Source organism: Neovison vison, chromosome X (assembly GCF_020171115.1).
Source record: "Neovison vison isolate M4711 chromosome X, ASM_NN_V1, whole genome shotgun sequence".
NCBI classification, from domain to species: domain Eukaryota; kingdom Metazoa; phylum Chordata; class Mammalia; order Carnivora; family Mustelidae; genus Neogale; species Neogale vison.
The window spans coordinates 71,589,091-71,614,899 of NC_058105.1; the positions used below are offsets into that span (position 1 = coordinate 71,589,091).

Consider the following 25,809-nt stretch of genomic DNA (forward strand, 5'->3'; position numbering starts at 1 on the left):
TTGTGGTTCAAGGGCCACAGACCCTTGCTTCTTACTGAGGTTTACTAGATTTCCTTGAAGACATTTTCTTTGCTATATGCCCTTCAGGACATATAGAGACTTCTAATGGCTTTTTTTTTAAATACATTTCACTAGTTATGCTTCTTTTGCCAAGAAGAGTGTTCACAAAGCTACTCTTGCCACCTTTCAAAAAGAACTTTTCCTTATTTCTTGACCCAATGTATCACATTCTGGCCAGTTCTAAAAATGTGCCCATATCAATGTCCTTTCCAAGAATACTGCTACTACTCTAATTCAGGCCCTTACTATCTTTCTGGATATGTTCTTAACTTGTGTTCTGGCCTTCAGTTTCTCAATACTTCAGTTTGTTAAACATGTTACTCTCAGATATATCTTTCTAAAGCCGTACTTGGGTGATATCACTTTATTTCTCAAAAACCTTAAAAATCTTTATGCTGCTAACAATATAAAGTTCAAACTTCTTAGATCTTTAACAATCCAGCTTCATTTTGTCTTTCTGATGGAATCTTCTACTATCCTTCATCCCACCAGGACCATTCATCATTCCTTGAATATGCTTACAAAGCTGTCATCTCTGTGTCTTTGCTCCTGCTGTTCCATCTATCTGGAATGCCTGTACCTGTCCCTATCAAAATCCTCCCTATTATTCAAGGCCTGTTCAGCTGTCATGTTTTCACTCTAACTGGAAATATGCTTTCATTTCCTAATTGCCTTGGTGTTTTAGGCCTTTCGTAAAGCACAGATCTCTTTATTCCTTCAGTGAGAGAAAACAATGCTATGTCTCACCTTCCCATTTAGATTAAGACATTCTTCAAGGGCAGAGCTCATATACTACTCATTTTTCTATTTTCCATGGTATCTAGTGGGTAGTACCTTGCACGTGGTAGATGTTTAAGAAATACCTGTTAACTTTATGAATGTGTCACATTTTTTTGGAGATAACCAGTTGTTTGAAGAAAAGCTTTAATGTTAATCAGCCCAGAGAAGGGTTTATGAGGTGGGCCTTTGAAAAGTTGTAGTTACTCACTCGTTCTTTTAACTGGATTACTTCTTTGTCTTTTTGTTGTTTCCACTGTCTAAACTTCTCAGCATCCTCTTTCATCTGACGCATTAACTGTACCCGCTGGCTTTTCATCACCTGTAAAAACAAAACCAAGTACAAGTATTAGTCATCTGCACTTATTCTAGGCTGATGTGCAGATGGATAGACTAACTATTAAGAAGAGAGAAAACTCAGAGCTAAGCTGAGAAGGCTGCCGACAGATTTTCTGATTAGGCTTGCAGTACCCCTGCTATGCTTGCAAGGGGTTTCCAAGTATAGACTACACAAAGGAACACGCTGAAGAAATTAAAAAAAAAGTACCAACAGCTAAATTCAGTCTGAAATTCTTTGTATATAAATGAAATTTCAAGGAAATATCTCCTAAGCCTCAAGGACAAATCCACCTAGCAACCAGTGGATTCTAAAGGTTTCAGCATAAGCAGCCAGTGACTCCAACTCACAGATGTCAGAAGTCCGATATTCAATGGCTGAAAATATTTTCCAGGTGTCCTCAATTTGCAACTACTTTACAAAATAATTGTACATAATCATGGAAGGTGGTTAGGGTATCACCACAAAATATCAGGTATCTTTCTCCTTTGGTTTCCCAGATGCTCACATTAAGCACCTGAATGCTCAAGCAGGGTTTTGTCATTCAGATTCTTGGTGACTACCAGGACAATGTCCTGTAAAAGGGACATTTGTGGAGGGTCACACATTTGAAATGATGGCCCTGCCTGCTACTTTCTCACCTGACAACACCTCTGTAGTATAATTCTAAATGGAACACCTATGTTTGTAAGTTTTAATGAAATAAACCCAAGGATGAGAGTTTGTTACCCGTATCTCCTGGTTCAGTTTGGAAACGGTATGCTCTGTGGATTCTTTCAGCTTCAGGAGTTTGGACTGTTCATTCAGTTTCTTCTTCAGATCAGCCATTTGACCCTCTAGCTCCTGGAGACGTTTACGGCGGCGCTCACTCAACCTAAAAACAGATGCCATGGGAATGAAGACTAGGAGCAGCAAAGCCTAACTTCAAAAGACATAGTGTTCGACTCCCAGGTTCACAATCCTGATATATATATATATATATATATGAATGAGATGACTGGTCACATAGTCATCTTAAAATAAAGAATAACCACCCAGGGTGCCTTGGTGGCTCAGTGGGTTAAGCCACTGCCTTCGGCTCAGGTCATGATCTCAGGGTCCTGGGATTGAGTCCCACATCGTGCTCTCTGCTCGGCAGAGAGCCTGCTTCCTCCTCTCTCTCTCTGCCTGCCTCTCTGCCTACTTGTGATCTTTCTCTGTCAAATAAATAAATTCTTAAAAAAAAAGAATAACCACCGAAATGATCTCGATAATGGAAGCTCAATACAAAGAATAAAACAACAGATTTTTTGAGTGTATAGCAATGCAATTGATTCAATACATCACTCCCCCCACTATGCTAAAAGGATGGTTCTTTGAGGATATTTCACTTTAGTTTAGCTGTAAAGGAATAATTCTAATGATTATTACACTAGTCTGAGATAGAAAGCAAACATTCAGCATAACATTTAAGAACATGATCTTTAGACTTAACAGAGATATAATCGAGTCACTGAGTAAAAAGAAGGTAGAATAGCCAATGAGGAAGAGGTCTGAGGAAGAGGAGGATATTCTGGTTATCTGTCCTGGTTTTATTCTTTATTATTATCTTTTTAAGTAGGTTCCATGCCCAGCGTGGGGCCCAAAGTGGGGCTTGAACTCATGACCTCGAGATTTATTTTTTTTTAAAGATTTTATTTATTTTTTGACAGAGAGAAATCACAAGTAGATGGAGAGGCAGACAGAGAGAGAGAGAGAGGGAAGCAGGCTCCCTGCTGAGCAGAGAGCCCGATGCGGGACTCGATCCCAGGACCCTGAGATCATGACCTGAGCTGAAGGCAGCGGCTTTACCCACTGAGCCACCCAGGCGCCCATGACCTCGAGATTTAGACCTAAGCTGAGATCAAGAGTCTGACATTTAATGGACTGAGCCACCCTGGGCACCTCTGTCTTGATTTTATCCCCCCCCTTTTAAAGAATTTTTATTTATTTATTTGATACAGAGAAAGAGAGAGAGCACGAGCAGGCGGAGTAGCAGATAGAAGCAGGCTCCCTGCTGAACAAGGAGCCAGATGTGGGGCTCAATCCCAGGACCCTGGGATCATGACCTGAGCCGAAAGCAGTCACTTAACCAACTGAGCCACCCAGGTGCCCCTTGATCTTATTCCTAACTGACTAAAGGATGGCTAGATTGTTCTTTGATTTACTAGCCTGGACATTAATTCTATTGACAAGCTAATTTGGCCATCAGTGCAGGGACAAAGAAACTGTAGCTGTCAGGTAGGTCTGATAATCTTTCAGAATCCAGCTCAAATGCTAACTTCTCATAAAGCCTTTCTTGATTATGCTGAGCTAAACTGGTATCTCCTGACTCTGAGCTCTTGAAGCAATTACTGCCTAGGAAATTTATCTAGCTACTAAGCACATGCTGCTATGGCATTCTTTTACTGACATCATGAGGTACTGTTATAAATCTCAATTAACTTTTCTTCTGTTGAGATCTCCTTTCCACAACTAGGTGTAAACCCTGTGGGGGCAGAAAATGGCTCTTTTCTTCTCTATTTCCTTTATAACTCCTTACACATAGTAAGGACTTGACATAATACTTATTGGATATATTCTTACTTGGCTTGGTTGACATCCTTCTTTGTTGTCTGAAGTTCAAGAACCAATTCTTCTTTTTCCTTTTGCAGATTGATGACTTCTACTTCTAGATTTTTTATGTTATCCTAGAAATGTTATAGGTCAGAGAGAAAGCATTAGAAAGCACGGGAAGAGACTCACTTAAAATAAAGAAAATCACTTCAACATTCCATCTCTTGAGGAATTATGTATTCAATTTTACCACTTCAATCGCACACTAAAAACATCTGTACTAGATTTAAGGAGATTAAAGTTACATAGTGGGAAAAGTATAAACTTGGAATCCAAAAGCCTGGGTTTGAACCTTAAGTCTAGCATTTAATATCTAAATATCTTAAGGGAAGTCATTTCATCTCCTTTTAGCCTTAGTTTCTATGCAGAAAAGAATTAATATAGCAGGCCTGATATTGCTGTTCTTAAAAATGCGCTGCTTGCAAGACTGGTCTTTGGCTCAGGTGTGCAAACTTGGGTTTTGATAGGGTTTCCATCCTTTTGATAAGAGTGACTCATTATGCCAAGCAAGAGACCCTTAACCATACAGAACAAACTGATGGCTACCAGAGGGGAGGTGGGTGAAGGGATGGGTGAAATGGGTGATGGGGATTAAGGAGGGCACTTGTGATGAGCACAGAGTGTTGTATGGAATTTTTGAATCACCATATTGTATACCTGAAACTAATATTACACTGTATGTTAACTCACTGGAATGAAAACAAAACCTTAAAAAAAAAATCCCTGGACTCCTAGACTCCAGGGAGCTTCCCTGATAGACAACATTTCACACATGTTGTCACAACCCATTGCTAGAGGAATTAAATAATACATATGTGTTACTCTACTGGGAGAAGACTCTTAGAAGTTTGCCTCTGGTCTCCTTCAGACTTTGCCCCATGTGCCTATTCCCTTTGCTGATTCTGTTTTTTATCTTCTACTGTAATAACTCATAGCTGTATGACTATATGCCGAGTCCTTTGAGTCATCCTAGCAAATTGTCAAACCTGGGGGTGGTCTTGGGGACCCGTGAGAGTCTCCCTATCTATGTAAAAAATTAACAACACTACTTACCTCCAGGGTTGTTGGGGAGATAAAGTAAGATAAAAAGTTATGACATTTTGTAAATAGAAAAGGGCTGCACAAACATCCTTATATTCAGAACTTTTCAACATATATATTTAATACCAACTGCAGTTCTGCATGCATTTAGGAAACAAATTTCAGAAACTGAATTTTAGTCATTTCCAAGATTAGGAAAATCCAATAGATCCTTTCCTGTTCTCATAACCAAAAAATTTTAGGAGGCTGGCTGAATGAGTGGTTGTTAGCCAAAAAGATTATGTGCAGGTCTTAGACCAGTTTTGAAATGACATGAAGAGGCAGGTTGGGTGAGGCTGTATCAGAGAAGTTTTCTAAATAGGCAAGAGCTGTTTTCCACAAAATCTCCTGAGCCACACTAGTACCCAATGAAAATCAATCTCATTGCTTTATAGTTACCTTGCATATGTCAACTGGCAATAATGTGTGTGTGTATACTTAGGGAAGTAACACATGAAAACACTGTGGTAAAAAATAATCCAGATAATACATATAAAGGGCATGTTCCCTCCACTGCCCTACTCTTCCAAAATTCCAGTCCCCTATCCTGAACTAACTATGGTTATCAGCCTAGTTCAGAACTTTTAGACATTTTTTCTAGATATTCACACATATACATAAAGACCTTTATGTGTGTGTGTGTGTGTATACAGCTAATAAATACATAAGTACATTGTAGCAAATGTCTAGAGTATTTATGTAGATAGAAAAATAATATATACATACACACATATACATGTGCATATTTGTGAGTGTGTACCTATTGAAATGTGCAAAGATAAGTAGAATTACACTGTATGTATATATTTTTCTGTAACTTGCTTTTTCCCAGTCTTAGAGATTTATTTTTATCATTGCATATAGATCTAACTCATGTTTTTGCCATAATGAAATATTCTTGTGCATGCCTTCTGTGCACATGTGCAAGGTTTTTCTAGGGTAAGAACAAGTGGAATTACAGAGTCACGGGAGTATACACTTCTAATTTTCATAGATACTGCTGCTAAATTTTCCTCTAAAGTGGCTATTCCAATTTATACTCTTGCTAGCTAAGTAGGAGAGTACTCTTGTCCCTACACCCTTACCAACATTTCATATTATAAGACTTGAAAATTTTTACCAATTGGATGGGTGAGGAATAGTATCTTTTCATTAAATATATGCCACATTTTAGTCAAAACTGTCTGACTCCACAAAGGGAGTTGAGTCCTGGGTTATTAGAACTCATGACAATCTTCATTAATCAGAACCTACACCTCCTCAAGTTTTTCTACAGCAATTCTTCAATGATAAAAAGAAAAATACTTAGGGGGCACCTGGATGGCTTAGTCATTAAGTGTCTGCCTTTGGCTCAGGTAATGATCCCAGGGTTCTGGGGTCGGGCCCCACATCGGGCTCTCTGCTCAGTGGGGAGGCTGCTTCTCCCTCTCTCTCTCTTTGCCTGCTTCTCTGCCTACTTGTGATCTCTGTCTGTCAAATACATAAATAAAATCTTTAAAAAAATACTTAGAACAAGAAACTACATTTATTTCTCGAGTGATTTACATGTGATGAAAAGGTACTGTTTACAATAAAAATTTATTTCCTCTTTTTTATTTTATTTTATTATTTTTTAAAGATTTTATTTATTTATTTGACAGACAGAGATCACAAGTAGGCAGAGAGGCAGGCAGAGCGAAAGGGGGAAGCAGGCTCCCTGCTGAGCAGAGAGCCCGATGTGGGACTTAATCCCAGGACCCTGGGACCATGAGCTGGGCCGAAGGCAGAGGCTTTAACCCACTGAGCCATCTAAGCGCTCCTGTTCCCCCCCCCTTTTTAAAAAAGATTTAAATTCACGGCTTGCATGGAGCACTGGGTGTGGTGAAAAAAAATAATGAATACTGTTTTTCTGAAAATAAAAAATTTATTTACTTTACAGAGAAAGAGAGAGAGATACTACAAGCAGGGGGAATGGTGGGCAAAGGGAGAGGGAGAAGCAGGCTCCCCTCTGAGCAGGGAGCCCAATGTGGGGCTCCATCCTAGGACCCTGGGATCACAACCTGAGCCAAAACCAAGAGTCAGTGCTTAACTGACTATGCCACAAAGGTGGCCCTAAAGTAATACTATTTTTTTAAAAGATTTTTATTTTATTTTATTTATTTGACAGAGAGAAATCACAAGTAGACAGAGAGGCAGGCAGAGAGAGAGAGAGGGAAGCAGGCTCCCTGCTGAGCAGAGAGCCCGATGTGGGACTCGATCCCAGGACCCTGAGATCATGACCTGAGCCGAAGGCAGCGGCTTAACCCACTGCGCCACCCAGGCGCCCAGTAATTCTATTTTTAATCTTTTGAGAAATTTTATACGTTTTTGCCCCAGTGGCTGTACCAGTTTGCATTCCCATCAACAGTGCATGAAGTTTCCTTTTCTCCACAACCTAGCCAATACTTGTTGTTTCTTGTGTTTTTGACTTTAGTCATTCTGACAGGTATGAGATGATACCTCATTGCGGTTTTGATTTGCAATAACGTCTAAAATTTTCAAATTAATGTATTATACTACCAACTCTTATCTACAAAAATAAGGTAAGTGTCAGAAGGAACAGCTTAAAGAATTTCAAGTATTAAGCCTAGGGAATAGGGGAGAAAGTAGTAGGGCACGGATTGGTTTTATTTTTCTGATTATTGTACTGTTTGGCTTTTTTTTTTTTCAAAGGATTTTATTTATTTATTTGACACAGAGAGATCACAAGTAGGCAAAGAGGCACACACACACACACACACACACACACACCACACACATACATAGAGCGAGAAAGGAGGAAGCAGGCTCCCTGCAGAGCAAAGAGCCCGATGTGGGACTCGATCCCAGGACCCTGGGATCATGACCTGAGCCGAAGGCAGAGGCTTAACCCACTGAGCCACCCAGGCACCCTGTTTGGTTTTTACAAATGATATATATACATCTGACATTAACAAAAACTTAAGTTTAAAAAAATGTTAGGGGCGCCTGGGTGGCTCAGTGGGTTAAAGCCTTTGCCTTCAGCTCAGATCATGATCCCAGGGTCCTGGGATCGAGCCCCGCATCAGGCTCTCTGCTCAGCAGGGGGCCTGCTTCCCCCCCCACCCCCCACAGCCTGCCTCTCTGCCTACTTGTGATCTCTCTCTGTCAAATAAATAAATAAAAATCTTTAAAAAAAATGTTAAACAAGACTGTAATAACAAGAAGGAAATAAAACCTCTAATGGCAACTCAGTTACTATTTTGGAATACCCAAAGGGAATTCTCTACCCCAAGGGAAAAAAGTGTTAAAAATTATTTAGGAGAAATACTTTTCTTGTTTTTACTCTGGAAATTTAGGGGAGCTGGTGGTAGAAACACATGAACACGATCATGATTTCTTGATACCAGCATACAGGACCTGAGGGTGGTAGGATATAACTAGATAGGGAAACAATCCACCCTTTCCTCTACCAGCACTGGTAACATCACTTGGTGGATGGGAAACACTGAGCTACAATGGAAAATAAGGTCTGGAGCAAGGGTAACTCTGTAGAATAACTTGAAAGCCAAAGACAGATGTCTTTCAGTAAAGACCTGATTATTAATAAGCAGGGGCCAGTTAGAACTACCACTAGGAAAAACAGTCTATTCATTTGCCCAGTCAAATGATACGCATTATAAGTCTCCTCCTAATTCACATTATAACCAAGGCCATCTACTAAGAGATCTATCTTTCTTAGACTCTCAGTATAGTTATTAGAACAAAATTTCTCCACAAGTAGGGACTACATTTATTATTATGTTATCAAACTATTTATTAAATACCCATTGCATAAGGCAAGGTATTAGATTAAATGAAACAAAATGGCAGGTTCCCTATCCTGAATGTATCATTTTTGGAAAAAACAAAACAAAAAAACCAACGCTCATTATGTTGTCTCATCATCATCACAAATAGCACCAACAGTGTGCCTGTTCTCTTCCCAAACAATTAAAGGGAGATGGTAGACATGAACAAATGCTGCTCTAGTAAATATCTTACCTGGTACTGGAAATGAATGGGCTGTAGTTGGCTGTCATTCTGAGTCATCTTTCTGGCGAGGGCCTCTTTCAGTACAAGGGCTTTATTCAACTCAACAAGCTCCTTAGACATTTGAGCTTGACGTAGAGCATGCTGGGTAGTGAAAGCATCAGAAGACCTACTAGTCTCTGGACTGGTTTCCACTTGCTAGAAAAGATCAGGATAATGATTTGTAAGAGAAAGAAGCCATTGGAGTTCCTTAGGTCCACAGTCACCTCTCCATTACTAGTACCACCGTTCTTTTAAAAATATGGCTTCTTGTAGATTTTCATTAAACATATAAGATGAATTGAGCCTAGGCTATTTCCCTGTGCTTACGGCACCTTATTTCTTATATTCTTTTACTGACCCTTCTAGAGCACACTAAGTTTCTTGCTCTTTCCTTTATTGATTAAGCTAACATTTCTTAGCTTTTATCTCATTCTAAGGGGTCTTTACGGGAGAAAGAGTTCTGGAAATGGCACTTTAGGAATGGTGGCAATGGAGAAGAGGCTTCATTTATTCTCACAGAGCTCACCTCTGGCACCTGATTTATCCATCTTTCTTCTTTCAGAATATGAAAAATACCGATACATGTTTATTTTAGGGGGGAAAAAGATGTCTCAAGCAAACCACTTTCTGGCCTTCCATTCTGACTTTACTCTATAACCTTTAGCCAACATCTAGTACATTTTATCTATTCTTGCAACTCAAACACTCCAGATATTCTCCTTGGTTCTTTTAGCTCCTAACCATCCCATCCACAGAAAAAGTATAATGAGAAAAAAAATCTCTTCCACATCTTCTCTGATGCATTTTCGACTCTGCCAAAATTTCCTGATTTGTTCCTTTCCTCATTCTAACTTGCTAGACAGCAGATGCAGGATACTAGCATCTAACAAGGAATCCATAAGCGAGATTGCAAATAAGGAAAATGACATCCTTGAGATGCCCTGCCATCCATCACCGGTTACACTAATTTATACTATTAGAGATGGAGCCTATTAGGGATTTTCCAAAGCTGACATTTACACTCAAGATTTCTGGATTTCCAAGGTATTCCATGGATGATGATAGCAATCGGGGATGCTCTTCCTCAGCTGAGTGATACATTACAGGAAATGGCACAGTTAAATCTCCTAGTTCTACACAAAGCCGATTACTTACAGCTTCTGGTTCCACTGTAGTATCAATGGCTGCAGCCATGCAAGAAACAGTTTCATCCTGCAATGACAAATGATGTTTCTGTTTAGGAAGAGACTCTGAGGTGAAGCTTACTAGTGGATTTTATATTGCTTATTCAGTTTTTTTTTCAAGTGTATGTAGAGACTGTCTAAGGCGCTGGACCCATTTTGTGGTGTATATATACACCCAAACCACAGATTGCCAGTTCCCACCTCCTAAGTCTATCCTTGTTATAAGGTCAATTGTGTACTTGTTGTAAAAAAAAAAGGCGGGGGGAGGTCATGTGGCAATTGACATATTTATTGCACCTCTCCTGCTCTGTCAGAGATCAATCGTCTGGAGTGAAACATTAGCTGTTCTCACAGGCCAACGTTTAACCCATTTTATAGACTCTACTCTTTCTTTATGTTTTTACCACCAAGTTTACCTCTATGATATATGGGTCTAGCCAGTTCTCATGGACATACCACCCTAAAAACAGACATATGAAATAAACATAATGCAGTAGAAAAGTGAATAGAATGAAAGGTTATTTTTTGCTTGTTTTTTTTTTTTATAGTCAGTTGAGGTAGCAAGAGCCTACACTAGGAGATACATTCCACAGGTAGACACCCCAGAAAGATGTGCTCATGAAGTCAGACAAAGATCCTGCAGCTTTTCTCCCTCATATACATAAGAACCAATCAATCATACAACAGCTATTCCAGGTAGTGGTTACTTGAAGGGAAAGAGTAAGCACTGATTCCCTTCCAGAGAAGGGCTATTCCTCTTTTGGGCATTGGAACAACCACCATCTAAAAGGGGAACCTAAAACCATGTATTAGGACCAATCTGTTCATAGACTGTCATACGAGTGAGCTCTGTTCTCCCCCACTGAAATTTAGTTAGGCTTTATTTGGCACTGGGCCATATGGATGACCACTTCTGTTTAAGTGATTCTGCAAGCCCTGGGAAGAAAGGATTCTTTCCAGGAAGTCACATGATTAAAGAGGTCACAGGTGAAGAAGCTGTTGGCTCAACAGCGAAGAAGGAATTCAGGGTTAGCACACAGAGTGTCTGGATCAGTCCAGTGAAACATTACATAGTTTTTGAAACTTGAATCTCAGTACCTTCAAGGCGAGGAGCAAAGAGGCCCTTAGTTAAGTGTTATTTGTAAAGCACTTCCCTGCCCAGAAATTCCCAATCAGTGAGACTCAAAGAAAATTCAGAGAAATCTCCAGTGTTCCCACATCCCTTCTCATCATCACAGTACTCATGATCTTCAAAGGGCCAGACATGAGACTCTTCTGGAACAACAGCACTTCAATATACTATAGGTTAACAGTTCCCCCTTCTTTCCTCCCCTATTTTCAGTTTCAGTAAATGGCCTACTTATAGACCTATCCTAGATTAGCAAAGCCTGTAACACTGGCTTTTGGAGACTTTTTTCTAGTACCTTCCAGAGGGTTATGATCAAAGTAGATAGGTTAATCTTTGAAGAAGACATGTTACTGTGGGTTTATCTTTTGGTCTGTGGCCCAATAAAATTTTGTAATGTGAAAGTTTAAGCTTTGGTGACATGTTCTACATGAACATGGTAGGATTCTGCCTTCATAATCCTAAATACAAATACATGACAATAGGATTTATTTCAATCTAACCGCCTTTCTCTCATTCTAAGGCTGCAGTGGAGAACCTCTTGTAAGGTAAAAATACATGATTTGCTGAAGGCGATGGTCAGGGAAACAAGCTAGGGTACACTGAGCTATATTATATTAACCAGCAATACCCTCCCATATGAAGTTCGCACTGGGAGGCAGTAGGCCATACCATTTCTGGGCACGCAAGATGCTTTTTATGGAAACGGTCTTAGAGGAGGGGGTAAAAACAGCGACAATAAAATTCGATTTTGTGGGAAGTGAAAGGACTGCATGAATTTCCTCACAGGTGACTATAGCAAGGAGGTTTGTTTGAATTGTGTTTTAAAGGAAGAAATGGTACAGTTTAGTGCTTAAAGCCCCAGGGGAAAGATTTGGGAACAATGGTTGCCTTCATCACTAAAAGGGGGGTGTTCACCCGTCACTTAAAATAAAAATAGTTTTAATCCAGAACGATGGGCACAAGCACTTACATTTGAAACATTTTGTTTTCACTGTAGTGAGTCTTAATAAAAGCCACAGGATACGTTGTTGTGTATTTCCAAAAAATATGTAGCTGGGAGGGTCCCCAAACAATAGACATGGAGAACTCTGATTCCAGAGTCCAGCAGGAGCCCTGGGCAAAAGGGTTTACTCTGCCTAACTGTGCTAGTGGAGGGAAGCCAGGGAAGGGTTTTATCAGCTTGTGGCAATCTTTAGTACCTTCTCGCTTCAGGCATCAAGTGAATTTTCGTGGCAGATTCAGCGATTCTACAGAGTCCCTGTGAGTCAGCCACCACTAGTGACTTCCCTCTAGAGGCACGCCAGGCACAGTCCTATCACCAGATCCTCACTGCGGATATGCCTTCTCTTCTGTTAACGACTGATTTCCATGGGTTTCCTTTATCCTCCCCATGTGACTCGAAGCCCCAGAAATGAGGTGGTAGGAAATCCTCTAAGATCAGTGGGTGGCCATGAATGATGGTATCCTGGGTCACTCTTTTGTGATCATTTAAGCTTCAGCTCCAGTATGGTCTCACAACCTAGATTATCTTAATTTTGAGGCAGCTCGCACAAGGTATTCAGACATCAGATGTTTCAGCTATATTTAAGTGGAATTATTGATGGTGAAATTTCACCTTGTGATAGCCATTCTCTGGCATACACTCTATAATTTAGCCACAAATAAATAATAAGTCCTTATTATGTTCTAAACTTTCATCCCTTTTTGCATTGGCATATACCTTTTTATATAGGCTGTCTTTTCCTCTTTGTGTGACAAACTTCTATTCATTTTTTAGAGCCCAGTTTCTCCTGTACTGACTTCCTGAATTTTCCAGGCAGTTAATCACCCTTCGCTCACATTGCTGATGTAAGAGGATTAAAACAGAAAGAGAGGGTTCTTAAGTTTTCCTTGCCTCCTTTCCCCCTTCTTTGCCACCTCTCCCACCTGTGAACCTTAACCAAAGAACAAACTACAAGGGTTGCAAGAATGACCCTGAAAATAATTGGACAGTTAGCAGGATGGGGTTGCACCATTGTTCTTAATTAAAGCAAGAGGCACAAAAACTGGAAGAGGCTCCAACCAGAAGTTTTGCGGCAATTAACCACAGAACTGCTACCTGAGCCAAACCACAAGGACACCCCACCCCCTCGCTTCTCACCTTACAAAACTCTAATCCTGCTTTGACTCAGGGAGTTACCTGGAGTTCAGGAGCTCCCTGAGTACTTCAGCTGAATGATGCCTTTAGCCTCTTTTGGAGCTACTTAAACTATTTTCTCTTGATATTAATACAGTAGTTAGCAAGGTAACACAGCTAGTGCATGGCAGAATTGGGTTCTAACCAGGGTCTCTGTGGCTCTGGAGCCCAAGTTCTCAACTGCTGTGGTCTGTGTGTGGGACAAATGAGCTGTAATCTCAGACTGCTCGGGACAGCTCTGTACAGTACTACTTGTTCTAAAACACTGCTTTCTAGTCTTTTGGGGACTTTACTCATTTAGTTTATTAGAACTCATCCTAACCCTTCCTTCAACAAGAATGTATGATATTTTTAAAATGGATTCTTTCAGAGTAAAATACAGGTGTAGCTGATTCTGTGATACCATTCTGACAAGTCTAGAAAACACTGGGCAAGAGCTGAAATGGAGAAATCACTATTCTGGTAGAGTTAAAGCCTCTGCCCAAGAGCTAGAAATTACCACCAGTCATTTATGAACATGTCAGGGGTTCAGAATGATAAACAAGAGGCTATAGATGGAACAAAACGAACCATAACCCCTTAACCAACCATGGTCCCTTAACATAATATGATTTCAACTTAAAAAAAAAAGTATATATGCCTAAGGGTTAAGCTAGAGAAGGAACCCAAAGATAAAAGGTCTTTAGGGTGGTAGGATTGTAAGAATTTTTCTTCTGGGAAAAAAAGAAATACCCGCTGCCTACCCGCCCCCCCACTACCATTGTAGTTCTAAAAATAAATAAAAATTGGAATTTACAGAACGATCATTTAAACTAATTTCTTACTGGTTAGAAAGGAGAGCTAGGGTATTCTCTGGTTGCTCTAAGTTATCTGTCAGAACCCAGTGTGTTTAGAATTGAGGAGTGGCACAAGCCCTCTTGTTAAGTTAGCTTACACTACACAAGTCAATGACTGCCGCCTTGCTACAGGGCAATTTTGCAACTGCTCCGTTGCTGTGTCCAGCATTCAAGTAGAGTACTGAAATCTGAATGTGCTATTGCATATGTAAGCTATGAGTGTTTTGATTGAACGAATTTAATATTCTGATCGTATCCAATGATCCATGATCTCTGTCCTCAAACAGCTCACAATCTAGTTGTTTTCGGGAAAAGCCAAAGGCACAGAGTTGGACACGTGTATAGGCAACAAGTGAAACAAACGAAAGCAATATGTCTATTTACACTGCCCCGCCTTGGCTTACCGATAGCTGGGTAATCACATGCTGTAGGTTACGAATTATCTCTACATTTTCTTTTAATTCCTGGTCTTCCAAAGTTTCCACTAACTTCTGAAGATCCACTTTGAGGCTGACAATTCAAACAGAGGAACCCAAAGGTTAATCATACTGCAAAGACCAGAGGATTGATGATTATATACTAAGGTTATAGGTCACTCACAGACATTTGGTATGAAACTTACGCTGCATGCTGCCTGAGCTCCTCCAGCTTGGCGTTCATCTTTTCATTTGCTTGTTCTGTCTGCAACAGAGACCCAGGAGATCATCAGTGGTGATGCCGGACAGCCTCACCTAATTGTGCCCTCTCTCCTATTTCTATGCATTAAAACCTGGGTAGAGAAGTTGCCTCCTTTGCTGTAATCGAGGATTCAGTGGGCTTTGGTGATTTAGTGAGAAATGACATTTTTTTTTAACAGTCATGGAAATTAGCCCTTCAGTCAACATGAGCTACTGAAAATAGCATCCAAGCAGCTGGGTCTTAGGCTTGCCATGAAGCTCAGACTATGGTGTAGAGTGTGAAGTCTTAATTCCACATAGAACTTTGCAACTGGGGGAAAAGCAATACTTCCTGGCACGCTACTCCCTGCTGTTTGCAAAAAAATGCACTTACTTTAAACTGCCTCCTACGCTCTACTGTTCCCTAGCCCTAGCATAAGGGCACTGAAAACATAAAAGGGCCTCATATGAGTTGAGCTTTTTTTTTTTTTTTTCAAGTTACACTATCTGATGGTAGGCTGGTTTTAGTAAGAAAAAAAAAAACAAGAAAAAGGGTGAGGCATAAGAATATGGCAGAGGGAGATACATTTTGGGAAGGGCGATTGATATTTTCCATTTTATCTCAATCACAGTATCTGTAACATGCGAGATGCTGCAACAGATTAGGGAAAGACAGTTTATAGAGGACAACAGTGTTGTGGTTGTTGACATTCTAACAGGACATCAAGCAATAAGCCTTCCCGTAGCCAAGTTCAGAGGGGCATGTGGCTAGAGTAACAGGTACTGTCTGTTAACATTGGCCATAAGCACACATGTGTGAGACGCAGCTTCTGGAGTTACTTCAAAGGCATAGAACGCAGCACTAGAGACAGAAAACTGTATATAAAAATCCTTTAGTTCTCATTTTCACTGTTCCAGGAGCAATGGACAATGGATATTGTCCAGCTTAGGCCTCCCTGACTAGAGAGCACACAGATGCATGAAGGTGTATAAATTACAGATGTTCAATCACATTTTGGTGGAAACTCATTTTTGCTTTTGGCAACAGTTGTGCTATTAAAAATGGAGTTGTATTCAGGCTAGTAGAAAAATGTTAGTGGTAGAGCCAGCATGCACCGATTTAGGTTACTATCAGAGAGGTAGTAGGATATGTAACTGGAGTAATCAGTTATGTAGGGATCCACTCTTTGGAAATTAACCATATGTGAAAGGAATTAGCATTAATTTCCCAGTTGTTCTGCTCACCATGGCAGTTGTTAGGACAGAGTACGAAATGTGACATTAGGGGAAGGGAGGTAGAGAAGACCTAAAATCTTACGAAGGGGACAGTTACTTGCTATTACAGATAATGATTAGGCAGGACTTTAGGTGACAGAAGGATCTGGTTCTTTTCTTTCTGGTTGGTATTTTAGAACAAATCTACTTTAAAATCAGATTCATGTGGATTCTCTGTGGTGGATATATAGGATATATATGATTCTTTCAGCTTTTCTGTATGTTTGATTATAAGCCCATGTGTCTACCCTAGAGGGGCTCCATGGAGGATACAGTAATATGAATCCATTTCTTTCCGCATAACTCGTCTCTCATAATGAGAAGCTTGTTAAATAGTTCCAAAACCAAAGCTAGTAAACATCCAGATTGCTAGTGGCTTAGTTGTGGGGCCTCACCAAAATGATCCTCTCCAACATCTGGGCTGTCTGACCAGCTGCTTCGCTCAGACCACGACTTAATTTTTCATTCTCCTCTATGAGGGACTGATTCTTCTCCATCAGGGACTGTAGACTTTCTGATGGCTCCACACTAAAACAAAGAAAGAAAGGTATTAGAAACAGATCTGTTAATAACACCTATATCAAAGGTAGATAAAAATATATCCCACAGACCTTTTAGGTGTGGGGAGTTGGTTTAAAATTAACCCCCAATAGCCACTTTGGAAAAGAGTGTGGAGATTCCTCAAGAAATTAAAAACAGAGCTTCCCTATGACCTTGCCATTGCACTACTGGGTATTTACCCCAAAGATACAGATGTAGTGAAAAGAAGGGCCGTCTGTACCCCAATGTTTATAGCAGCAATGGCCACGGTTGCCAAACTGTGGAAGGAACCGAGATGCCCTTCAACGGACGAATGGATAAGGAAGATGTGGTCCATATACACTATGGGAGTATTATGCCTCCATCAGAAAGGATGAATACCCAACTTTTGTAGCAACATGGACGGGACTAGAAGAGATTATGCTGAGTGAAATAAGTCAAGCAGAGACAGTCAATTATCATATGGTTTCACTTATTTGTGGAGCATAACAAATATCATGGAGGACAAGGGGAGTTAGAGAGGAGAAGGGAGTTGAGGGAAATTGGAAGGGGAGGTGAATCATGAGAGACTATGGACTCTGAAAAACAATCCAAGGGGTCTGAAGGAACGGGGGATAGGAGGTTGGGGGAACCAGGTGGTGGGTATTGGAGAGGGCACGTATTGCATGAAGCACTGGGTGTGGTGCAAAAACAATGAATACTGTTACGCTGAAAATAAATTTTAAAAATTAAAAAAAATTAACCCCCAAAAGTCTGGGAAAAAGTGGGTCCATTCCAATCTATCCTTCAAGTCAGGTCATATATTGAATGAATAAGAAATATATGCCTGAAATACTTTGAATTAATGCTTTGCGGGAAGGTAATAATTCAGAGTCAACCATGGTTGCAACAGAAATGACTAACCTCTACCCTTGGCTCTTGGTTTAAGATCTATTTGTGCCATGTAGTTAAGAAGTGAAGGCTAAGCAAAATAAGTCAATCAGAGAAAGATAATTATCATATGATCTCATTCATATGTGGAATTTAAGAAACAGAACAGATGAACATAGAGGAAGGCAGGGAAAAAATAAAACAAGACAAAATCGAGAGGGAGACAAACTGTAAGAGACTCTTAATCATAGGTAACAAATTGAGGGTTGCTGGGGGGGAGGGGGAGTCACTGGATGATACACTATATGTTAATTGAATTTAAATAAAAAGAAACAAAAGAAGTGAAGACTAACTGTAGCTAAGATGCATGTTGTCTCCCTCCTCTTCCCACTCCTTCTGTAGCTGAAACTCCCTCTCAATCTCTCATTAAAGATTAGGGAAGCAAGGAAGGAAGAGGTAAGGAGGAGGTAGAAGTGACACTGCTTGGGGCTGAAATTTAACCTTATCAATATAAGGCAGCTACCTATTTACTGAAGTTTCGGGAAATAGCATGTAAGAAGTCAGAAAGTTGATGTAATGACCAGTGGCCACCGAGAGCACATTTCACAACTCTCCATAAATGTTCCCTTCTAAATGTCTGTCTTGCTTGAAACCTCTTGTTCATTTGTCTATCCATTTTAAGTTGCTTAGTGTGGGTGGTGGCAACAATGGTGTCCAGTATCAAGTCGGAGTGGAAGGGAGGGACAGAATTAGCTTGAAGGAATACATACAGATAAGAACCTTTGGAACTTATGCAGATTACTTGGTATCAGTTCCAGATTAATGGAAAAGACCAACAAGATAGTCTTGGAAAAGACCAGCAAGTTTGTTGTTTGTTTGTTTGTTTTTTGCAATCCACTGGGATTCATTGTTCAAAAGACTGGAAAATTAGGACTGGTGAAAAAAGATCAGAAGAAATATGAAAATTTGGATCTGAAGGAGACTGAAGGAAAAAATGAATAGTTGCCAAGGCTATAATAAAGAGGAAGAAAGGACAGGGAACAGTTGTTCCCAATCTCAGTAAAGGCTGGAAAAGGATTTCAGGAATAGATGCCCTCCCACCCAGCTTAAGACCTCCAGGAATTTTTAACAGAAAATCTTAACATGCTCTTTATCACAAAGTTAATAGCAAGGCCACACCATAAGGTCTAATGTTCTACTACTGAGAATTTACTAAGACTTTTTAAAAATTATCTTTAATTTAAAAAAATTTTTAAAGATTTTTGTTTATGTTAGAGAGAGAGAGAGAGCGTGTACATGAGTGCACAAGCAGGGGCTAAGTGCGGAGCATACATGCAGCTGGTCTCACTGCCCCAGGATCATGACCTGAGCCGAAATCAAGAGTTGAAACTCAACTGACTGAGCCACCCAGGCGCCCTGAGAATTTAAGACTCTTATGAAAGAATGTTCAGCTAAAACGTGGATTATAAAGATAAACTATTGGCAAATTCAGTGTTATTTTAGATTGCTTTGATATTTTCTTATTGTTATTAAGCTGAAAACTTCCATACATCATTTATGAAAGTTGACAAGCTCCAAAGTAATGATACTTTAAACTCAATAGTTTTTTCCTTCTAAAAATTTCCAAGGTTTCTCTAAATGGGGGGAAATACAATGGAAAGCCAGTGTTTCCTCTTTTGCAGGCTATTTAATGGTCAATGCTTAGAATTCAAGTTAGCTGAGCATGTGCAAATTGATAAATGCTCACAGAAAATCAATGCAAAAGCTTCCATGACTCATATTCAAAAAGAAAAGAATATAATCCTAGGACAAAAAGTGAAAAAAATCCATTTATATGAACTGTACATTTTGTAAAAGGTCTTTATGAGAGGTTTCTTTTTTTTATTTGGGAGAGAGAAAGAGCACAAGCAGTGGGGAGGGGCAGAGGGAGAGGGAGAAGCAGACTCCCCCTGAGCAGGGAGCCCAATGTGGGACTTGATCTCAGGACCCTGGGATCATGACCTGAGACAAAGGCAGATGCTTAACCGACTGAGCCACCCAGTCGCCCTGAAATGTCTCTTAAAATATACATTTTTGAGAAAAGAAGTAGCATCTTTATTTCTCTGTAAAATGCTAAACAGCTGAATTCACTGTTTGATTCATCAACTGTTTCTTAGAATTTATTCCTTGTGTAGCTGAAAACTACATCCTGTAGTACATTCTTGGTGGTTGGAAGTCTGGAATAGTTTTCATTTGTCTTGTGTTCATTCATCTTGTCTTACATAAAACAGGTCTGTACTAAACTGAAAGGAAAGGAAGATGGGTCAATTGCTTTTAAACTGTTTAAACTAGGGGCACCTGGGTGGCTCAGTCATTGAAGTGTCCAACTCTTGATTTCTGCTCAGGTCATGATCTCAGGGTTGGGAAATTGAGCCCTGCGTTGGGCTCTGTGCGCAGCGGGGTGTTGGCTGGAGATTCTTCTTTCTCTCTCCCTTTTCCCTGCCCTCCGCTTGTGTGTGTGTGCGTGCGTGTTGTTCTCTCTCTCTCTCTCTCTCTCAATATATAAATAAAATCTTAAAAAGATAAACTGGTTAAACTAGAGTAGGTCTTTAAGAGACCCCAGCTTTCCTCAATTTCTTTACCCAACATTCTTAAAATATTACCAGGAAACCAAGATTAAATTACCCAAAGAGGGAAAATTACAAAGAGAAGAGTGGTCACGTCTGGGTGATAAAATTATGGCAATTTTAAGATTTATTCTTTATACTTTTCTAAATGTTCTATAAGAGGCAATGTACCCCCTTTAAAATGAGAAAAATGATTAAGTTATTGAAAATGAGTATATTAAAATAAAATAGGCTCACACATACTTAATAATAAACTCCAAATGAAAACATGAAAGGTAAAAAATAAAACCAACATAAGTTCTAGAAAGAAACAAGGGCAAATCCCTCTTTAGTCTTGGTGTAGGGAAAAATAGTCTAATTATGATTCAAAGTCCATTTTGGAAAACAGTTTGCCAAGTTCTTAAAAAATTTAAGATGCAACCCAAGAATTCTATTTCTAGATATCTGCCCAGTAAAAAAGATATGACCATATAAAAACTTGCAAATAAATGTTCGTAACAGCAAAATTCATAATAGCCAAAAAGCTGAAACAACTCAGAAGTCCACCAGCCAGTCAACGGATAGACAAAACATGGGTAATCCAGACATTGGAATACTACTCAGCAGTAAAAATGATATGAAGTTAATTTTACGTGCTAAAACATAGATGAATCTCAAAAATGTTATAGGTGAGAGATGAGTGTATCATATGTTTAGAGAAGTTAAATCACTATGTTGTGTACCTGAAAGTAATTTAATATTGTGTGTCAGCTATCCTCAAAAAAATAAGAGATGTAGTCTATATATACAATGGAATTACTACTCAGCCATAAAAAAGAATGAAATCTTGCCATTTGCAATGATGTGGATGAAGCTAGAGGGCATAATGGTAAGTAAAATAAGTCAGACAAAGACAAATACCATTGCTTCCACTTATATGTGGAATCTAAAAAACAAAACAAAACAAACAGAAAGCAGAAACAGAGCCAGAAATACATAGAACAAACTGGTGGTTGCCAGAGTGGAGGGGGGGTGAGAGGATGAGTGAAATAGGTGAAGGGAATTAAGAGGCACAAATTTCCAGTTACAAAATAAATGTCATGGGGATGAAATAGGGTATATAGTCAATAATATTGTAATAACTTTGTATGGTGGCAGATGGTGACTACACTTATGCTGGTGAGCACTGTGTAATCTATAGAATTGTTGAGTCACTATGTTGTAAACTTGAAACAATATAACATTGTATATCAACTATACTTCAGTTAGGAAAAAAAAAAAACATTACAGGTAGAAGAAGCCGACAAAGTCCACATACTGCATGATTCCACGTGTATAAAATGTCCATAATGGGCAAATCCATGGAAATAGAAAGCAGATTATTGGTTGCCTGGGGCTGGCAGTGGGAATAGAAGTAAGAGCAAATGGGCATGAAGGATCTTTTCTGGGTAATAGAAATATTCTAAAATTGGTAACTGAATATAATAAAAAGAGAAAAAAGAAAAAAAGGGGAAAAAATTGGATTTTGTGGTGATAATTGTACCACTCTGTAAATTTACTGAAAACCACTGAATTATACACTTATAGTAAGTGACTTTTATGGTATGTAAATTACATGATCAATAAAGAGGCTAAAAAACCAGAAAGCAATAAAAAAAATTGACTAACTTTACTAGGTAAAAATTTAAAATTTTTGTGTAACAAAAGCCCCATAAACAAAGAAAAAGAGAACAAATTAGGAGAAAATATTTGTAGCACACACTATAGCCAAAGCACTAACATCACGAATATATAAAGAACTGTTAAAAATAAGGGCCTGCACTGGGTGTGGTGAAAAAATAATAAATAATGTTTTTCTGAAAATAAATAAATTGAAAAAAAAAATAAGGGCCAGAATTAGGGTGGCTTTTTTTTTTTTTAAAGCAGAGGGGCACCTGGGTGGCTCAGTCAGTTAAGCTGCTGCCTTCAGCCCAGGTCATGATCCCAGGGTCTTGGGATTGAGCCCTGCATCAGGTTCCCTGCTCAGCAGGGAGCCTGCTTCACACTCTCTCCTCCCCACTCGTGCTCTCTCTCTCGCTATCTTTGTCTTTCTTTCTCTCAAATGATAAATAAATAAAATCTTAAAAAAAATAATAGTAAAACAGAAAATAGCAAGTGTTTGGTAAGGATTTGAAGAGACTGTCACTCTTGGGCACTGCTGGTAGGAATGCAAAATGGGGTAGCCACTGTGTAAAATAGTATGGCAATCTTATTAAAAAATTAAAAATAGAATTACTATATGATCCAGCTATTCCACCTTTGGGTCTATACCCAAAGAATTGAAAGCAGGGTCTTAAATCATTCGTGGCAGCATTATTCACTGTAGCCAAAAGGTGGAAGTAATCTGTGTCCCCTGACAGATGAATGGATACAAAACATGTGGTATATATGTACAATGGGATAGTATCCAGCCTTTAAAAGAAAGGGCATTCTGACATATGCTACGACATGGATGAAACTTGAGGATACTATGTTAAGTGAAACAGGACAGTCACGAAAGGACAAATATTACATGATTTTATTCATATGAAGTGCTTAAAATAATTAAATGAAAGTAGTATGGTGATGGCCAGAACTGAAGGGAGAAGGGGAAGTGGGGTGTTATTGTTTAACAGGTATAGACTTCCAATTTTTCAGGATGAAAAAAGTTTTACATGATAGATAGATGGTGGTATGGCTGTACAATAGTGTGGATATACTTAGTGCCACTGAAATGTATACTTGAAAATGGTTAAAATGGTGAATTTAATTTTATGTATATTTCATCACAATTTTTTCAATAAGGTCCAAAGGATCAAAAACCCTGATAGAAAAAATGGGACATGTGAACAGATAGTTCATCGGAAAGAGATAAAAGTGGCCCTGAAAAATATGAAAAAAATGCTCAAATCCACTCATAATTAAAGAAATGAAAATTAAAACAAGATACTGAGATAGTACGCCTCACCTATGAGATTGGCAGAGAAAAAGCACGACAACACAATCCTCTGGTGAGGCCTTGGGGAAACAAGTGCTCTCATATGCTGTTGTTGGGAATGCAAACTGTGCACCCCTTCTGGAAGGGAATATGGCAATAAGGCAATATCTAACAAAATCACACAAGCCTCAGCAATGCCATTTCTAGAAATCTACCCTGAAGATAAAGCACTAATAACATGAAAACTGAATAACACAAGGTTTTTCACTGCAGAATGTTTGTAATTACAAAATACTGGAAACAACCTAAATATCCATACATAGGAAAGTCATTGAATTAATATGTTTGGCATGTGTACACTAAGAAGAATACCATGCAGCTGTGAAAGAGTGAGGAAGATGTCTATGAACTGGTAAAAGTGATTTCCAGAAAATGCTGAGAAGTGGAAAGCCACAAAGACTATCTGTGGTATACTACCATTTATATAAGGAGAGGATATGAAAAAATATATATAAGTATATGCTCATTTGTACAGAAGAAATATAGGAAGGTTAAGCCAGAAACTAAAGAGATTGGTTAAGTACAAAGGAAGGAGAAAAGTGGTAGAAATAGGGTGCAATGGGAATAGGATAGCAGAAATGAAGAGGAAATGACATTTCCCTGAGTATTTAAAAAAATTGGGGTAAATAAAAAACATGTAACAAAATTTACCATCTTCACCGTTTCTTAAGCGTACATACAGTTCAGTAGTCTTAAGTATATTCACATTATTGTACACTGGATCTCCAGAAATTTTTTCATCTTGCAAAACTGAAACTTACACCCATTCTACAACTCTCTGTTCCCAGTGTCCCCCAAGTCTATTCTTTCAGTCTTCTGACATTGCTTTTATGTATTTTCTTAAAATATTTTATTATTTTTTTATTTGATAGACCCAGAGAACACCAGCGGGGAATGGCAGAGGGAGAAGGAGAAGCAGGCTTCCGCCCCACTGAGTAGAGAGCCTGACATGGGGCTTGGTCCCAGGGCCCTGGGGTCACAACCCTAGCCGAAGGCAGACACTTAACTGACTAAGCTACCCAGGCACCCCCTGCCATTGCTTTTATTTCTACACTGTTCTTTATGTTCACTTATATGGACATAGGCCTTTGCCCTATGTTTTCCTCTAGTTCTTTTGTGGGTTCTTCCTTTTTTTTTTTTTTTAAAGATTTTATTTATTTATTTGACAGACAGAGATCACAAGTAGGCAGAGAAGCAGGCAGAGAGAGAGAGGAAGAAGCAAGCTCCATGCTGAGCAGAGAGCCCGATGCGGGGCTTGATGCCAGGACCCTGAGATCATGACCTGAGCCGAAGGCAGAGGCTTTAGCCCACTGAACCACCCAGGCGCCCCTGTTGGTTCTTCCTTTTTAAAATTGTGTGAAAGCATATAAAACTGGGGTGCCTGGGTGGCTCAAATGGTTAAGCGTCTGACTCTTGGTTTCAGCTCTGGTCATGATCCTAGGGTCGTGAGATCGAGCTCTGCCTCAGGCTCCATGCTCAGCGGGGAGTCTGCTTGAGATTCCTTCCTTCTCCCTCTGTCCCTTTCCCGAACTGGTGGATGCTCTCTGTCTCTCTCTAAAATAAATAAATGAATCTTTAAAAACAACATATAAAACTTACTGTCTTATCCATTGTTAAGTGAACAGTTGAGTAAAGTACATTTACATTGTCGTAAAACAGATCTCCAGAACTTTTATCTTGTGAAACTGAAACCCTATACCCATTAAACAATTCCCTTTTTGCCCCTCTCCCCCAGCTCTGGATCATCACCAGTCTACTTTCTGTTTCTATGAATTTGATTTCTCTAAGTATCTCATATGAATGGAAACAGACAGTATTTTTTTATGACTGATTTATTTCACTTAGCATAATGTCCTCAAGTTTCACTCATGCTATAACATGTACTAGGATTTCCTTCTTTTAAGGTTGAATAATATTCCACTACACACACACACACACACACTTGCATATTTGCTTTATCCATTCATCCACTGGTAGACATTGTGTTGCTTCCACTTCCTGCCTATTGAGAATAGTGCGAATATCGCTGCTAAGAACATGGGTGTACAGATATTTCTTTAAAACCCTGCTTTCAATTATTTTGGATATATAACCAGAAGTGGGATTGATGGATCATGTGGTAGTTCTATTTTTAACTTTCTGAGGAACCTCCATACTGTTTTCCAGAGCAGTTATATCATTTTACAATTCTTCCAGCAGTGTACAAAGCTTCTTATTTTTCCACATCTTTGCCAATATTGTTATTCAGTTTTTAAAAAAGATTTTATTTTATTCGAGAGAGAGAGAGAGAGCATGAGCAGGGAGAGGGGCAGAGGGAAAAGCAGACTCGCCACTTAGCAGGGAACCAGACATGGGGTTCAATCCCAGGACCCTGATCTGAAGTCAGACATTTTAGCAACTCAGCCTCCCAGGTGCCCCTCAGTTTTTTTAGTATTAGTGATCCTCATGGGTATATGGTGATATTTCACTGTGGTTTTGATTCACATTTCACTGTTGAGTATTTCTTGTTGTATAACTCTGACTCTTAAGAGCATCATAAAATTTCATATATCCTTCACATACTCAGAATATAAACAAACAGTTAAAACCAATGAAGATGTAGGG

The 25,809-nt window shown here is 39.3% G+C and overlaps 1 protein-coding gene across 3 annotated transcripts in view; it reads right to left on the reverse strand.

The window, feature by feature from the left end:
- KIF4A (kinesin family member 4A) overlaps positions 1 to 25,809 on the reverse strand; it is a 122,107-nt gene that overhangs the window by 45,107 nt on the left and 51,191 nt on the right. For all 3 annotated transcript variants that reach the window (XM_044236094.1, XM_044236096.1, XM_044236095.1), the window contains 8 exons: positions 16,590 to 16,722; positions 14,886 to 14,944; positions 14,668 to 14,773; positions 10,094 to 10,150; positions 8,909 to 9,094; positions 3,779 to 3,882; positions 1,904 to 2,048; positions 1,049 to 1,159 (listed from right to left, as the gene is read on the reverse strand). In XM_044236094.1, coding sequence (XP_044092029.1) covers positions 1,049 to 1,159; positions 1,904 to 2,048; positions 3,779 to 3,882; positions 8,909 to 9,094; positions 10,094 to 10,150; positions 14,668 to 14,773; positions 14,886 to 14,944; positions 16,590 to 16,722 — 901 coding nt within the window. The remainder of the gene's footprint in view (positions 1 to 1,048; positions 1,160 to 1,903; positions 2,049 to 3,778; positions 3,883 to 8,908; positions 9,095 to 10,093; positions 10,151 to 14,667; positions 14,774 to 14,885; positions 14,945 to 16,589; positions 16,723 to 25,809) is intronic.